At 40.3% G+C, this 17,347-nt stretch overlaps 1 protein-coding gene across 17 annotated transcripts in view; it reads left to right on the forward strand.

Annotated features, from left to right (window-relative positions):
- The window catches only part of ABLIM1 (actin binding LIM protein 1), a 189,870-nt gene that overhangs the window by 115,656 nt on the left and 56,867 nt on the right, over nt 1-17,347 (forward strand). For all 17 annotated transcript variants that reach the window (XM_085064787.1, XM_085064785.1, XM_085064791.1 and 14 more), the window contains exons 5-6: nt 1,570-1,696; nt 3,112-3,205. In XM_085064787.1, coding sequence (XP_084920913.1) covers nt 1,570-1,696; nt 3,112-3,205 — 221 coding nt within the window. The remainder of the gene's footprint in view (nt 1-1,569; nt 1,697-3,111; nt 3,206-17,347) is intronic.

Here is a 17,347-nt window from a genome sequence, read left to right on the forward strand (position 1 = left end):
TGCTAGGACGTCTCAGGGTTGCTTTTCAAGTCCAAGTTGTGTCAACAGTCTGTGACTCACTTTTTGTCACAAGATACCATGGGGCTTAGTCCCCCTTCCCCTCCTTTTTAAAGGGATTTGAGAAGAAGAAGAATGCTGATAGAAAGAGAGACATGCTGCAAATGGTGGATTCCTGGATAGCTAGAAAGTGCAGCCTATATTTGAGGTTCTTTTGGCCCATTACCCAACAAACAGAAGTCATGCCCTTTAGTCAAAGGGACTGACTCTGCTCTCATTATCAATTGTGATAATGAACTTGAACTTGCCCTTTTGCAAGGCATGGTGTTACCTGGGCTTAAATCCATGGGGAGATAAAGGTTTTCAGGCTGTACCTGTTAAGTCAGCTTGAGCATTGGAGCCAGCAGGATCTTTTCTCTGCTGCCTGGGCTTTAACAGCTCAGATTCCTCAGCTGTGTTTGCCTCCATTTGTTGTTATTTATTGATGTTTCAGGCATTCACTGCAAGAACACCAAGTCTGGGGGTAATAAAATCTGGAAAATCCTTTGTTCCAGGCTGTCTCCTCTGTAGCTTCCATGTGTGCCTCAGCTGATGGGCATTCCCTTTCCACTTCACTGGGCTTCCAGCCCTCCCCTTCCTCAGTCCCTCTGTCCCCTGAGGCTGGGCACAGAAGCACAACCCTTGCAGTTCAGTGCTCTCTGCCACATCAGTCTCTTCACATCTTGCCATGTGCTGGATTGGCCCTTAACAGGAAATCTTTTTGAGCATTTTATGTTTGAAGGGAGAGGAATGGCAGCTCGGAGCTGAGCTAGAGAATTCTGATGTAACACGAGATATTGTGGCACCCCCTGGGACAGAGTGCTCCTGCCTTCTGGTTTCCATTCTGCCCTCAAAGGGTCCTACAGGATTCTTGCAGTGCAAAGTGAGTGTTGGCTACCAGGGAAGAACCAAATTTCCTGAGCGAGAGTCCTTTTGCCGATTAGAGACCAGGAGAACTTCGGTTCCCATATCTGCAGGTGGAAGCCAATATTCCCTCCCTGCAGCCTTCAGCACAGTCCCTGGGCTGTCCCCCTGCCCTGGGCTGTCCCCCTGCCTTGGGCTGTCCCTGGAGAAGGGTCTGTGTCCTGCTCCCGGCTGTGCCACTCGCAGGGCTCTGCTGCCACCCAACGGGGACAGGCAGTGTCCTGGTGCCACTCGCTCAGCTCCCTGCAAGCACTCAGGGTCTTGCTGAAAGCAAAACGACAAACGCTGATAGCTGTGGAAGACGGGAACTTCCTGAAGTGAAGATTTTTTGTAGCTTGTTCCTAACAAGATCTGAAGTTTGTACAGGGCTTGCCAGAATCATAAACAGCTGAAAAACAGGGGAGATACTTTCGCTTTTCTGCTGATTATGTCTGCAGTGACAAAGATTGAGCCTTTGTACAGGACCTGGGAAGAGTTTAAGGGAAGAAAGATGTACCTTTGCACTGCTGTGTAGTTCATCCCTTTGGCTTCCAAGTGTTGAGATGGGTGGGCAGTTAATGAAGGTTAATGAGCAACTGACAACAAATACATCTGTTTGTTTATTTGCAGATTGTGCTGGCTGTGGAAGAGACATAAAAAATGGACAAGCATTGCTGGCTCTGGACAAGCAGTGGCACCTGGGGTGCTTTAAGTGCAAGGCCTGTGGGAAGGTCCTGACCGGGGAGTACATCAGCAAGTGAGTAACCTCTGCATCCCTTCTGAACTCAGGGCAAAGTTCTGGCTGCTAACAGAGAAGAGTTTGCAGCAAAATTCTCATCTTGCGATCCTGTTTTGGCCACTTTTCAATTTACACCAAAATCTTTGTTCCCAGTGAGAGCTGAGCTGGGAAAGTGAACTGCAAAGTGCAACTGAAAGGTGATATTTTATGATACTAGTCTGTCTTTAAAACCAGTCTGAAAGGGTTATAATTCCATGTTCCCATAGAGAATTAGGTGGATTGTTGCATGTTTTCTGTATTAGCCAGATAAAGCATTGTGTCATTTTACTTTCCAACATGTGATTTTGAGGAAAAAAGTAGGAATTTGTCCATTTCTTATTTTTGATAGATAATAAACTTGATGATGTGATTGACCTGACACTGTAGTTCTCATCTTCATATAAGAAACTAATGAAGAGGGTTTTGAGTGGAAGAAAGTGTAGAGGAAGAGAATGGGGAAATTATAAAAGAGAGGGAATGAAGACACACTTTCTTTTTCCCCCTTCAAGCATATGGCAAAGAGGAAATAGAGAGAAACAATGTATGTTTCACAAACGTGTATTCAGATGTGTATAATATTTATAAGAAGTAGCATCTTTAATTTCTTTAAAAAAAAAATCCAGTGCCTGAGAAATGCTCCAAAGCTGACTAGTGTTTCCATTTTTACTGTATGTTCCTTGTTCATATTAAAAAACTACATTATCTACATTTACTACATAAAATAACTGCTTATAGTCTTGAAGACTACTGAAGATTTTTTATTTCTGAAGTGAACAAAAACTGTCTGCCTGTGGTAGACTGTGATCTCCTCTCCCCTGGAAATAGCTGCACTCATTCCCTGGAACTGCACCACTGTGGCTAGCACAGTTTTTCCCATGGGAAGTTTTCTTGTGTTTTTGTAAATAAAGATAAAGTTTGGATGTTTTGGAACAGTGTCCCAGAACTTGGACAGTGCAGGCCTGGCCAATCAGGCCTGGGGGAAGGCTTCTAACTGACCAATCTGGGTGACTTTTGAGAACTCTATAAATGTGATGAAATCAAAACAATAAAGGTCATTCCTTCTTGCCACTGAGAACCGATGCATTCATTACTCTGCTAGCTGCTCAACAGCGACACACCACCTGTAGGTGTAGAGTCTGCTCTAAAGAAAGAGGTTTAATTTAGTGGTTTGTACTGGATGCCTTTTCTTGATGGGAATTTAAGGAATAATTCTAAGAGGCCCTAGTGATAATATGATTTTTGTTTCTTCTACTACAAAGTGTTTCCCTTGAACTCTCCCCATTTACCTGTTTCTGGGTGTAGGAGTTCCAAACTGAAGACAGAGGAAGAGCATAAATCATGCTGTAACCTGTTTAATAAGAAGTGGTTTGTAATTTGTGAATTTTCTTTTGCAGAGATGGTGCTCCTTATTGTGAAAAGGACTACCAAGTTCTTTTTGGAGTCAAGTGTGAAGCATGTCACCAGTTCATTACTGGGAAAGTCCTAGAGGTAGGTGTTTTGGAAACTAGAATTTACAGAGAATTGGGCCGTGTCCCATTATGTCCTCATGTAACAGCAGAGAATACAGAAATTCTCATAGAAAGGTTTCCTGCTGATTTTAGAAAAAAGTTGCTGATTTTCAGAACTATTTTCAGTGTTTTAGTTTTGCAGTCATCAAGAAAAGTATGTGATACAGAATTAATCGCACTAGTTTCTATGGATCTGTGGTTTCTATTTTTCTCTTTTCATGGTGGTCTGCAAAGCCTATTGCACTGCTTATTCTGAGTCAGATTTGATACATATGCAGAACTAATTTGAGTACTGGAATCCCCTTTGGCAACCATAAGTTTGCCAAAACTTGCCTCATGAGATTTACACATGATCTGAATGATGCAGAGAAGGTGAGAGGGAGAAATGTGTTGGAGGTAAATTATATAAATTATATGTTCAGAAATGAGGAGGCAGGAGCCATCTGAACAATCTCCTTTGCTAACTCTTAGCTGGAGTGCTCAACATTGTCATTGAAACTAGTCAAATATTTTAGAGATATCAGTACCAACCTCCATCTCTCATGGCTCTGGTAAGTCCCCTTTGAGCTGGAATCCTTGAACTGTGCATGGATTCCTCTGTGTCATTACTGAATTATTTTAGGGGCCAAAATGCAGAGGACCTTCCTTGTTACTAAGATATGAGAAGCAAAACTGTTATCTCCTGTCCCTGTAGGACACCCTGTTCAGTGGAAAAGAACCCAAGCTTTGAGCTCAGGTCAACACTGACTCTATGTGTTTCAGTGAATAACTGAAAATAAACCTGAAAGTGTCATGAAAAAGAAAAGCAGCTGGAAGTTGCTAGTGAAAGTGTGTTAACAGGCTCCTTTCTTTGTGTCCCATCTACTACAAATATAAGACTGTGTCAGTCCCCATGTGAGAAGGTTCAGGTTTGACATAAAGTGGTATTGTGGTTTCAGTTGTGGAGGTTTCTCTGGCTCAGCACTCAGATTATTAACTAGTCACCATGAGACTCAGAGCTCGTGTGGACACCTGGTGCATTGTCACTACATCCATTGGAAGGATGTACAGTCCTTTCATTAGCCAGACTCCTGTCCTGCCTCCTTTGCAATGTACATCTAATTCCTTTGGAGACCTGCACTGATAATTACTGAGAACAGCCTGAGTTTTCCCTTGAGTAGGAAGGCTGTGTCTCTGCTTTCTTCTTCTGGCCTTCCACCATCTGCTTATCTATTCCTGTCTGCTGATGAGTTTTGCAATTTAGCATTATGTATTGGAGACACCTTAGTTGCAATGCAGTGCAGGAGAGAAGTAATTGGATTTGTGAGATTGAGGAACATAAAATAATTTAAAAATTATTTTAGGTGTACGTGATAGTTGCTCTAGACTATAAACAGTGCAACCTATTCAGATGAAAATGAAAAAAGAGAAGGTTATTTGAGTCTGTGGAGAGCTGGGAAGAAATAAACTATTGCTATCTGGAACATTTTGTGTAGTAGCTGTGAATACAGCAAGGTTGCACTCGTGTTACTCTTCCTAGCATCAGTGAGGAAGAAACCTAGCTCTTTGAGGGGATCATGAGCTGTATCTTATCAGAATGGTATAAACTGAAACTAAGATTAGTTCAATTGACCTGGAGCCTGGCTATCCATCATAATTTAAGCTAAAGTTCATGTTATCAGAGATGTATCCTGGGCAGAGCCTTGGTGCTCATTTCGGCCCCAAGGTTAGTTTCTGACTGCATAGTGTTTAGTCTTCTTATGGCTATTTGTTATCAGAAGAAGATAGGACAACATTTTAGTATAGCAATGAAGCATGTCCAACTTCTTGCAAGGGTCTCCCTCTTCTAAGAGACAAAATCAGACTGAAAAAATAAATCTTTTTCTATTTGATCTGTCCCCTGCAGCATCAGACTTCTCCGCTGAATTAGAAACAGAGCTTTTGAATGATCTTGTCAGTAATTAAAACATTAAGCATGTGAAGTTCTGGTTGAGACTAGAAATTGTACTTGAATAGTTGTGGCTCTCGCTGGTTATCAGAGACACAACCCAATGTACTGCAGCAGAGGGCAGCAGCGGTTCTCAGTTTATAACTCAGAACAAACTCCTTGAAGGCTTGTAGAAGTTGTGTTGCTCTGATTGCTCTCTCTAAGGTGTAGGCTGCCCAAGTCCTTAGAAATTTTCACAAAAAAATTAGCATTGCATAGCCAGGGAGGCCATTCAGACACTGGGTTACCTGCATTACAGTGTGTATTAGCAACTTGGATAGTCCATGATTAAAGTTCTCCAGCTGTCATCTGGGAGTGCAGATGCAGGAGAGACATTCAAACACTCTGTGTCTTTTAAGAGTTGCTGGACAAGTTTGGAAGGTCCAGGTGAGCAGCTGCTGTTCAACAATCAGAGCAGTTTATCAGAACTGAGGGCTCATTTTGTGGCTCATCACTGTCAGAGATGCACAGCTCCAAAGGGGCAGCTCTAATGCTTCTAAATACAAATAAAGGAACTAATAAATCAAAACCAGCATGAGAAAATCATGTGACTTCATGTGTGTCCCCTTTGGGCAGGAGAGGTCATCTAAAGGATGGGGTCAGAGCATGACATAAATTCTCAAGTAATGATGGAGATGAGAGATTGGAAGCAGCCACAGAAGGTAATTCACAGAACAGGATGCCACAGCTCAGAGAGGGCTGCAGACCTACTTGAGGCAGGACAATTAACAATCTCCTTATCCTGTGCAGGAAATCACCCACAACCTTTCAGTTCACCTGATGTTTTAATTTAGATGTAGCTTGAGATTCTCACAGGAGGATTACTGTCTTCCCTCTTTGTTTTCTTTGGCAATGTTTCTTTGGAAAAATTGGTATTTTTGATGATTTATATCTTGTGGGTTCTCTCTTGTCCTGCTGTTTCCCCCATGGGAAGGAAACCACATTCTTGGTGTAAAGTAGCATACTTACAGGAATTGTCTTGGTAGAGGTTATGACTGCCCAGCCCAAATTATACCTACTAACATGCAGTGGGAAAAAACCCAAACCACTTCTATTTTTCCTTAGTTAATAAAAATGATTAAAGCAAATGGCCTGTAATAAATATACTGAACAATACATTTAATTTTATTAGTCAATAACATAATTCATTATGTCAGAAGCACAGTTTGCTGTCTCATCATCTTCATCCAAAGAAATTATTAGAAGAGATTGGAGGGAAGTGTATGGTACATTGTGTACAAACACTCTGTCTAATGGATCAGAAACAATTAGCAGCAATCCATTTTAGTGCTGCTTCATTTTCTGCTTATTCTTATTACATCTCTGGCAGTCTGTAGAAAAAGTGAAGAGAAACAAAAGCATGATACTCAGCTTTGGGTTCACAGAGGCTGATGCTATCTATTTTACCAGTAAAAGCCTATTTTACTTATTTATTTATTTTTATTTAAAGAGAAATTTATATTCTTTGCAACATTTCAGACTTGCAATTCCTGCTTATTTTGTCCCTCAGTATGGCTTTAGCACCTCTGAGAAAGTCAGATTTATCAGTCTTCTGCAATGAACAGCCAGCAAGAGAGACAGCCACTCCTGATGTGGACCTAAGAGTTCATCTCAGAAGCAGCTATGCTGTGCCCCTGCTAGCACCCTCAACAAAACCTGTCAGAAAGGCCAAGATTTGGGTTCAAACCCTGAGATTCGGGGATGAACTCCCTTCAGCCGCTCTGCAGAGGTGATCCCTTTGCTCAGTTGAGAAATGCATTAAGGGAAAGACAGTATTTATTTTGCTAATATCCACAAATCACAGAACAATGCTCTTTTTTTCTAGGCCATAGATCTAAAAACTTTCAGTAGCCATGGAAATAATAGAGAAAAATACAATGTGCATTTAAGTCAACTCAGATATTTCTGATGTATTATTTGGCACATCACTTTCTGTGACAAATACAGATGATAGAGGAGTGCATGCCAACACAATAAATGTGGTAAATGTCCAATATGAAATAGATGTTGCAACTTTCTTGAGCATACTGGCTACTTTAATGCTTCAGTGTTTCAGGAAATGTTGTCAAGGCAACAGGGATCAGTGTTCTTCCTCGGGTTTCTCAAGCAGAAAGGAATCTTTAGTTATGCAAAATTACTCATTTCCCATTAACTCAGGTGAAAAACATTTTTAGTAGGCAATAACAGCATAGTGAGAGTGAGGACTTCTACACAGACTTTCCAAGCAATGGTTTTCACAGCTTCAGGGCTTGCCCATTGAAAGATGCCTGTCTGCTCCTAAACCTGCAAATTTCTGTGTAGACATGTGCAACTCCACAAACCCAAGTAAACTTCAGCATGTATTGAGTAATTTGAAAGATGTGGACCTAAATGATTTTTGTCTCATATATTTTTCATACACAATATAACTATTCCTCCAGGGCTTAATTCAAAATATGTTAAATCATTGAGAAGCTTCCAACTGGCTTCAGAGAATGGTGGGTCATGCCTGTATCCATGTATTTAATCTTTGCTAATTGAAAGTGTTTTACAAAACTGTTGAGTAGTAGCCTTTCAGTTCTTCACAAAGAAGACATGGGGGCAGAAACAGGTGGATATTTTGCATGAAATTTTATGAAAAGCTCAAGAATGAGATCCAGGTCCTTCAATTTTCACTGGTTTTGGCTGTAACTGATATGAACAGGATTTGATCTCGTGATCTAGATACAGAGATGTATATATATATCTCCTCTCAAATGCCTCAACCATCTAGCTATTCCACACATTTATTTTTATAATAGAATTTGCTTAATATTAATTTGCAAAAAAAAGTGCCATTGTGTGATTTCTTCTGGCTGTGCATAGCTCTAGTTCCTGTTCAAGGAGCTGCTGCCTGCCCTGGGTTTTCTTCCTGTGCACTGTTGAATCTTGCAGCCCACCTTGTAAGCAGTGGCACAGTGCCATTTTCACAGATGGACCTGAAGAGAGAAATGCCAGGCCACCAGAAGGTTCCCTTGATTTCAGACTGCAAGGTCAGGTCAAGTTCTAAATTTGTTTTTGATATTGTAATTTATGCTGAGCTACTCCTGATTATAAAGAGGAATAGTTATTGAAGATGTGGTACTTAACATGAATGAAGTTTAGGATTTGTAAATACTGTTACTTTAATTGCCAGAATTTTAAGATACCTCATCTGTGCTGTAACTAACTTTGAAAGATGTCAGTTCTGAGACACCCTGACTTCTGAAGTTAGAAGGAAATAGCAATAATTAAGGGAGGGAAAAAGCAAGCAAACACACAGTGAAAGCTGCTACATTTGCCTAAGAAAATTGTATCCATATTTAAGAGGCAAAGCCTGTGACTCAGAAGAGCCTATAAGATTCTTCAGGTGTTGTTTTCAGAGCTAGATTTAGAAACCTGTGCTGTGAGGGATTCATAGAAGTTTCTGCTGATTCTTTAGATGTGAAGGATATTTCTAAATAATAAATAAATAAACAAACAAATAAATAACACGACAGAACAACCTTGCTGGTTCCTTACGAACTGTAAATGAATTATTTGAACAATGCCTGTCTGTGTTGTTCAAGTGTTGTCTTCTGCAAACGCTCATCTATGTGAGCAGCTTTGCTCATGTGAGTATTGGCATTCAGATGCTTCAGTTGATTGACTTTCAGAGAAACTCAGCAGCCTACATGTTTAACTAATCTATTTTAAGGAGACTTAGGCTCATGACTTGTGTGAAAGCTGCATCCTTCTCTGTAAATATCCATGTACAGAGTTTTGTTTGGTACTTCAGAACAGCCATGCATCTTGTCCTGTGTTCCTATAGCAGAACACTTTCTAGATTGAGAATCCATGTAGAGAATCTCTTAAAACAAACTGGGACTTATTTCAGTTCTGTTCAGAAATGCTAAATGAAAGAGTAGCATTTATTCTTCTGCCAAATTAAGTATTTAGCAAGGCAGTTTTCATAAGAATTATGCAGGAAGTATCACAAAATATGTAATTTACTGGATTTTAATGATGCAACCTGTACTGGTAATACAGGTTGATGTGAAGTAAAATTTCAAACACTTTTATAAATGAAGCAATTAAAGAACCTAACAGAGACTGATGATAGGATGAATCCAAACATGTTTGGTGGTATGTTAAAGTTGTGGAAAAATAATATCCCTGAAAAATGCAGTACCATTCTGTTTTCATAGCACTAAGTATCTACTGCTTTAGGTGTCTTACAGGCTTGGGAGAGACTTTGCTCTCAACCAGGATCTCCCTCCCAGTCACTGCTGTAATCTACACACACCACAGCAATCCAGGGGAAAAGGCCACAAAGCATGTGAGAAGCAGCAGTGGAGTTTAGTGCATGCTTTGTTAGATCTGTGATTTGCTTTGTGTTTAATTTTACTGCCTTTAGAATAAAGGAGAAAACATAACCGTGTTGCTCTGCTGTCCCAGGTAAATGATAACAAAAAGCAGAAGCACATGCTGTTATGGTCATTTGCCCTTTTAGTCAGATGTGTACAGCAGGGCACAGGATCTTTTTGATTATGGGAAATACCTGGGAGAGATCCCATGGGGTCAGTGCACAGAGCCTATTGAAAACTCATCCAATATTCTTAGAGTGTGACTGAAGCATGATCTCACTCCAAAATGTGCAAACAGGGATTCAGGAATTCAGGGATTCAGGTACCAGTGTGAGAAGAACCCCAGCACTGTGGCTGCATCAGCCTCAATTGGGCTAGAATACAATCTCAGTGAAACTACATGTTTCTGACAAAACTAGACTAACACCCAAGAGGCTGTATAAATTCTTCAGAAGCTGGGGAAGTTATATTTAATAACTTCCAGAGAAGCAGAACACCGAGTTCATACTCAGCAGATGCTTCTCCCCCAGGGGAAAATGTTCTTAATTGTGTCGACATTAAATCGTGACACACAGAAGTGATGAGAAATGGTCCTGCCCCTGCCTGGGCTGGTGTTCTTCCCCTCTTCCTTTCCAGAATGGGATGGTCGAGTTGCTGCCCGAGTGGGTTTAATGTGCAGGGAGTTACTTGCTGGTTTTGGTGGGTGTGTGCAGGAGAGGGCTGAGGGAGGAGGAGGAGGAGTGAGGCTCCGGGCTGGGTGCAGCTCCAGGCACAGCCCAGCTGGTTCGGGGAGAGCAGAACCTGCTGCACAGCACTGCTGCTGCTGCTGCTGCTGCTGCTGAGCCTCAACGCAGCCCAGGAGGAAATGGACTTGGACTGAAAAACCCTATCAGAAGGTAAACCCCTTCCTGTGAAACTGGAGCTGAGCTGGAAAGGGTCATGGCTTTCCTGGAGGAGGGAGAGGGGGTGCAGCTTTGTGATGTGACTGAATAGCTTGCCAGTGGGATCATAATAGGGTGCTTGTACTTTTGTTCCCGTGCACCAGAAGGAATGTTTTTTTAAAGACTGTGTATAGTTCTGTGATTTAGATAAAGAGGGCAGCTACACATGTTTTAAAGTGCCAGGAAGAGAGGAGAATGGCACAGAGCTTGGGCTTTTTCTGGTTGCAACTGATTGCTGCTCTGTGAAGGAACAATGTGATTCGCTATCTTAAATAATTCTTCATGGAGTTTCTTGGCTCTTTTGATCACTTTGGAGATTTGTTGCATAGAAATAAGTTAGCATTTATTTCCAGTTTGCCTGCCTTTTTGCTGAGAAGTGTGTTTTATCAGTTAATGTGGAATGTTGATTTTTTTTTCTTAATGTAGGGTTTGTTTGGATAAAATCAGGGAAATGAAAAGTTTAATAATAACTCAGGATATGGGTAAATGCTTCAGACAGGTTGCCTGTGTAGCTGAGTAGCAGAACAGATCTAACTTAATTTAGACCCTAATTAAGTACCCTTCCCTGATGAAAAATACCCTGCTGTAATTGCTGAGAACACCAGACACAAGATCAAAAATCTAGAATAAATATACCTGCAGAAAAATAACACAACTTGCTTGATGTAAAAATCTTTCTAACAAGATTTTAGTGAGTCCCCCCATCAAAAAATTGAATTTGGCAGGAGGGGTGTCTGTAGTTGGGAAAGACTTGGTCTATAAAGATGACAAAAGAGTATCTGAAGTTGACAGAGCCCTAACAGAAGTTCAGTTGCTATGGCAGCATAATCACGAGGCATTAACTTCTCAGCAGTGGTTTGGAAACCATCCTTCAGTCAATTTGAACATCAATAGGAAGGGGAGGAATGTTAAGAGGATGTAAAGATGGTGAATAATGAGAGCAGGTTGTAACAAGTAATTTGGAAAAATAACCAATTAAAGCTTCCTTATTGCCACAAAGGGATTTGTGAAATCTCTCAGGCGCTTATAAAATTATGACTTATCTCTATAAATTGCTTTTGTGAGTACAGTGTTGCTGATTAGGATCTATATATCCTAGCAAAGCATCTTTAGCCTCTACCTTTTTGATTTAGTTAAATATTCTCTAGTGTGTTTCTTGTACTAAATATTACTAAGAAACTTCAGCAGACTGATCAAAACTCTTTAAAATTACATTTTAGTAGAAGCATTTATATTAGGACAGAGTTTTTTGCCATCACCAACAGCCTTTGGGACAAATAGCCACTGCACGTATTCCAGTAACATGAAACAGACACTTAAAATAAGTAGCTTTTTCATGTCTTAGAGGTGCACAGAATACGTAGCAGTTTTCAGCAGAAGAGTAACTTACCTGGATCAATTTATTATTTGTGTCACATAACTGTATTAAGAATTCAGTTGCTTGGTTGTTCTGCAGAACACATCTTGTTCTCTTGCAGCAGACTCCTTTAGGCAAAACATACTATTCTATTTTTATTTTGTAGCCCCCATTGCTACTTCTGTCTATCTTTTAAACCTTGGCATTGTGCTAATTCTACCTGCCACAATCACCCACAAGAGAGATATAAAACTAATCATGATCCCTGCACCAAAGTATTTAGGCTGAACCCAGAAGTTCCTCCAGCATGGCAGCTCCATTGATGGCAGGAGAATGTGGCTGTGCACTCTGCAGCAACATGAAGTTATTTCAGCCAGTTACTTTTGGTTTCTCCTGGACAGGGATTACATGGTGAAATATTTTTTGCAGGATTCTGATGTTTCATTTTTAAGTCTTTAGGTCTTCTTATCAGTGAAGAGTTTGCGAGTGACTTCTAGAAGATTGGGGTAGAACTTATATCTACCTCTCATAAAAAGTAATTGTTGGGAAGAATGCAGCAATAATGTGTTTGAAACTGGAGAAGTGGAGAGGAGCCTGTTGGGACAAGTCTGTAGCTGTCACCTGCTGGTAACAAGCTCCATCCGGGTATTGTGCTCAGCAGTCACTCCGTGAGGACTCACTCACCTCTCTCTTTTGTCTGCTTTGTCACAGTGTTTTCCTGAGTAGGGGAAAAAAAAAGTTAAGAAAAACAAATACCAACCCCAAAGATATGTTTGGAATCTCTAGGGTCTTTGAAGTCCACAGAATTAACATCTGTCTTTACTGAGCAGGTGGTTTTACAGATGAAGAAATATGATCGTGTGAGTATTTTATGGGTGGTTAAATGTTTGAAATGGCCACCTGAAGTACTAGATGGGTAGATTTTAATTATATGCTCATGCTACATTAGAAGATCATATAAGTCTAGTAGCTCTTTGGATAGATAGCTGGGATGTATGACATTTATTACAAGCCTTTTTCTTTTTAAGAGGGAAAAATAGCAGATGGCAAGAGATGCATCTTTTCATCACCAGCAATGCAGGTAGTCTGGCATTTAAACTGTCTGTGAAACTAGTTTAGGATTTTTTGTGGTTTGCAGAGGTCAAGGAAATGAGAGTCATAAATCATTTGAGTATAAGTTAAAATGTTAAGAAATTGACTTTTACATGCAGGATTTGGAGAGAGATATTTGTTATGCATAAAGATGGATTTGCTGTTGCTTAGAGTTCTGTAAAGCAGTTGAATCTTGGCTGGAAAATGTTTTTCCCTAGCAGTGAGGAGACTAAAAACTGAGGCAGTAAGAGGCTTTAAGCAGATTTATCTCACCATCCCCCTTGAACTATTGCTGCTGAGAGAAAATCATGGAGATGCTGTAGTCGGTTGAAGATCAAATGGCAGCAAATGTTGTTAGATATCCCTTTCTGTTCTATGTCCATCAGCTCTTTCCTGTTCATCACTGCAGTAATATGTGGGAATAGTTTTTCTGTGGTAACTAGAAATCTTGATTTTTATATGGAGCTGAAGTAAACAAGTTAGGGAGTAAAATCCCTCTGTCTTGGCTCCAGTGTGCATACTCTGATGGGATATTCATGCCAGAAAGGGTTCAAAAATGTACTTGCATAGTTTTGCAGCTGTAATCGGAAATCATGTGTATCAGCAGTTAGAAGACTGACAAATCGAAAAAAAAATAAAAAAAAGGACTTCTGCCAAAAAGAAAAGGCCCTGCTTCTAGCAGAGTGCATGTTGGTGGTCTGACATTTATTCCAGGTTGTTCTTTTTGAAAAAGGGTCAAGTATTTCTCTAACTATTCACTGGTTACCTTGTTGTCCTTTCTTACTTCGATTTTGAATTTAGTGTAACATAAACACTTTGACCAGAATTACAAGACAAGGATTCCTGAGAAATGTCTGGATGTAGTCAAATGCAGGCTCATAACTGATATGGATGACTCTGGAATGACTAGGAAGAAAAAATATTTGAAGTAAACTTGTCCATTCCTTAGGTTGTCATCTGTTGTTTGTTGTGACCTCGTGCTGTAAGAGATTTCCAAAGGTAGTAGGTAGCATTGCAGTTAATCGAGGATAAAACCCATTCTTTAGACTTTTTAAAGCCTTATCAGATCAGACTGGTTGCAATAGGATCAGTTTCCTACAAGAGCAGGATCCAGTCACTAATGGAAAAAAATATTCCCTGTTCAATTCCCACATAAGATATTTCCCTGTTAGAACAATCCATGAGTCTCCGTGGTACAAACTGGCATAAATTGAGTGCTGCATGTCTACTTTGTTTCTTACAGACTACTTTTGTTTTCTGTTCTCTGGTTTATTTTCTGGGGATGTACTGAGTCTGACCTCATGCTTAGTTGCTTTCTCCCCTCCTTTGGCCCTTGCAACTCTTGTTTCTGTGTTGTTTTTGGGACACTCCCTCTGAAGTGAATGCAGATATCAGAACAGCCCAGGCTTTGCTAAATCACATGCCAAAGCTTGCATGATTCCTGAATCAGCCTTCTGACAGACAACTGGAAAGGCAGTTCTGTGTGAGATGATCAAGAAACTTGGCTACAGTTTTTTAGATCTAGTGCTGTGTTACATGGAGGTCCAGCAGGGTTGGGACTCTGAGAATTTGAGTTCTCTGCTTGGCTCTGCTGCAAACATTAATTTTGGTCCAGGGTGAGTTGCTAAACTCCCAAACTCTCACTTGCTTCACCAGTTAGAAAGTGGTTTGCACTTGCCCACTGCACAGTTTAACGTGAGTTTGTCCTCAAGCTGTTCTCCCAGCCTTCTTCCCTGATTTAACTCTATTGGAATTTTTTTCAGTGTAACCTGTGCTCCCTAGGAGCATCCTGATGCATTTGCAAAAACTTCCCTCTATGTAATGTCCATTGCAATGGATTTTAAGGTCAGGAGCACTGCTAAAGTCATCTTGCTTGACCTTCTCTTTTCAAAATCAGAGCTTTTCCCTGGAAACCAGATGAAAGCTTATCCTGTGGGAAATTACCTGGTCATGAAAACTGCAGAATGATTGCAAAGCCAAAAGTTTTCCCTCACGCTGCTTAAATTACCTTTGCTTTTCAGAAACTTCACCTTGTTTTCAGGTTAAATTTGTCTAATTCCAGCTTTTTGATGTCACAGAGTTTTCAGTGGGTTTGAAGAGCTCGTGGTCTTTCCTGCTATTAGCTCCTTTCTCTGCTTTTAATCACTTGTCGTTGTGATCTAGTCCCCACTGAAGCCTTTATGTGAGTAATGATTTGACTCTGAGTCCTTCAGGATCACAGCTGAAGGCTCACCTTTTATTGATGGCTCTCCACTGAATTCCCTTCTGCAAATCCACATGTTCACACTCACCAGTGTTATAAAACTTTTTCTTCTTTTCCTTTATATTCTTTGTATACATTAAATGACCAGAAGAGCCAGCCCTTTCAGATACTCTGAGATTTTTAATGATGTTCCCTACTTCCTCCATCAGCTGCTGTTGCCCAGAACATAGCCCTCCATCTCACAGAGCCTTGCTTTCTTGATTTGCTGGCATTTTAGCTCAGTTTATTAAAACATGCTTGCTTGGTTTAGTTGGATTAAACAAGCATTGCCTATGAGTCACCAGCAGATTTACCAGGGAAGGTTTTATATTCTTGTCTCGGCCAGTGGTACCTCATGCTGTGGGTTGGAGGAAGTAATCTCTGAGGTATCTGGCTCAGCAGAGCCTCCCCTGCTATCAGAGCCATCTGTCTGAGCAATGCCTAGCTACAATTTTCTTAAAATTCTTTGAGTTCAAATTATTCGGGTCTCTTAATTTGTAATGGAGATTAACAGAAAACGCTATTTAAAAAAAAAAAATCTTGCTCAATAAACAGTATCAAATAGAAAACTGTCGTTGTCAAATACAGAACCTAAAGACACACATCCTGAATGCTCCTGCCTTTTCTGTGTCATCTTTCATCATTTTTCATCTACAGCTCACCAGGGAACTTTCCCTGATCTGTTTTTGGGTTTTTTCACATCATGCTCTAATAAAGATTTTTATTGTCTTTAAACATACTGTTTCTAGTTATTTCTTTGGTAAATTTATCTTTTTTACTAGTTATGTTTATTTCTAATGTAATGACTTTGTCATTGCCTTTTCTTTTTCTCTTTAGTTAATATTATCTTAGTTGTTATGATTGGGACATGCAGCAGAATGTCTTAAAGATTGTTGGGTTTTCCTTTTATTGTTACTTTAAGATCTAGGAATATGTATATTCCTTCCAAATGCCACATGCATGTATAATTATTTATGTATATCTAACACTGCTCTCTATTTCTGTTTGTCCATACATGCAATCCAAACAGGATTGGAGATAATTGCTAGTTTTTGAAAATCATAACAAGCTTTTTATATTAGGATGAGGTCCAGTATTTATTACCTGCTACTAGGTGCAAACTTTCTGATTTGTGAAACAATTATATTGATTTTTTTTAAATACAAAGAAAGTTTGTTACTGGCTTTTCTAGCTAAATTTCAGCAGGTTGGAGTCAGCTGTATTCCTACTGACTGAGAAAGTTATTTCCAGTTCAGGTTACTTTCCCATTATTTTTGCAGCACTGCAAATACAGCTACACTGATGTGACCTGCAAATGCACAAACATCTGGCACTGTTATGAGAGGTCCAGCCAGAGAAACAGCTCAAGGAACCAACAGCCACTTCATGTGAAGAGTTAAAAAGAGAAACATGGCCATGTCTCACTCTTGAACTCCCCTATTCCTGATAACTCAGTGGTTCTGTCATCACCTAATGAAAGAAAACACGAGGATGACTTGGAAAGCAGGAGATTCCTGGTGCTGTGGGAGATGGGATACTGTGTGTATCCGGTACAAAATCCATTCCAAGGCTCCCTGCTGTCCCTTCACTTGTGGCACAGACCTGGCTCTCGGCACTGGACCAAGCCCAGGGCTTTGCTCTGCTCTCAGCAGGCTGAGAGCTGGGGCTGGAATGGTTTTCACACTGTGCTGCAGACACTCAGCACACCTACACTGCACTCTTGCAGTCAGCACAGGCATTTTTCTGGCTGGTGGACTCAAAATCACAGTTATTCCAGCATTAGGCTGTCTGAAAAGGCCCTTGGCACTATGGTGGAGTTACTGTAAAGATGCTTTGCTGGTTAATTCTAATTACAAACTAATGCAGCAATATGAACATGGCTGTAAGCAAGTCCTTCTGTCTCTGAAGTATCTTCTCATGTTAAAAATCATGCTGGACAAAATGCATATAAGATAAAGAACATTTAGTTATCTAATGCTTTGTGAAGCCTAAAGATTACAGAAGATACAGAAAGTCCACACCTGTACTTATAAACTGGAGCTGTTCCAGCATTGTTAAGAAATAGAAAGGATTTGTGTCAGGCCTTGCCAGATGCTGCTGAGGAGTTTTTAAAAAATTTAAAAATAATCTTTGCAATAAATGGGGTTTAAAAGAAAATTAAATGGCAGGTGCTGGATTTTG

Source organism: Lichenostomus cassidix, chromosome 6 (assembly GCF_008360975.1).
Source record: "Lichenostomus cassidix isolate B80296 chromosome 6, HeHo_3.0, whole genome shotgun sequence".
Lineage (NCBI taxonomy): Eukaryota > Metazoa > Chordata > Aves > Passeriformes > Meliphagidae > Lichenostomus > Lichenostomus cassidix.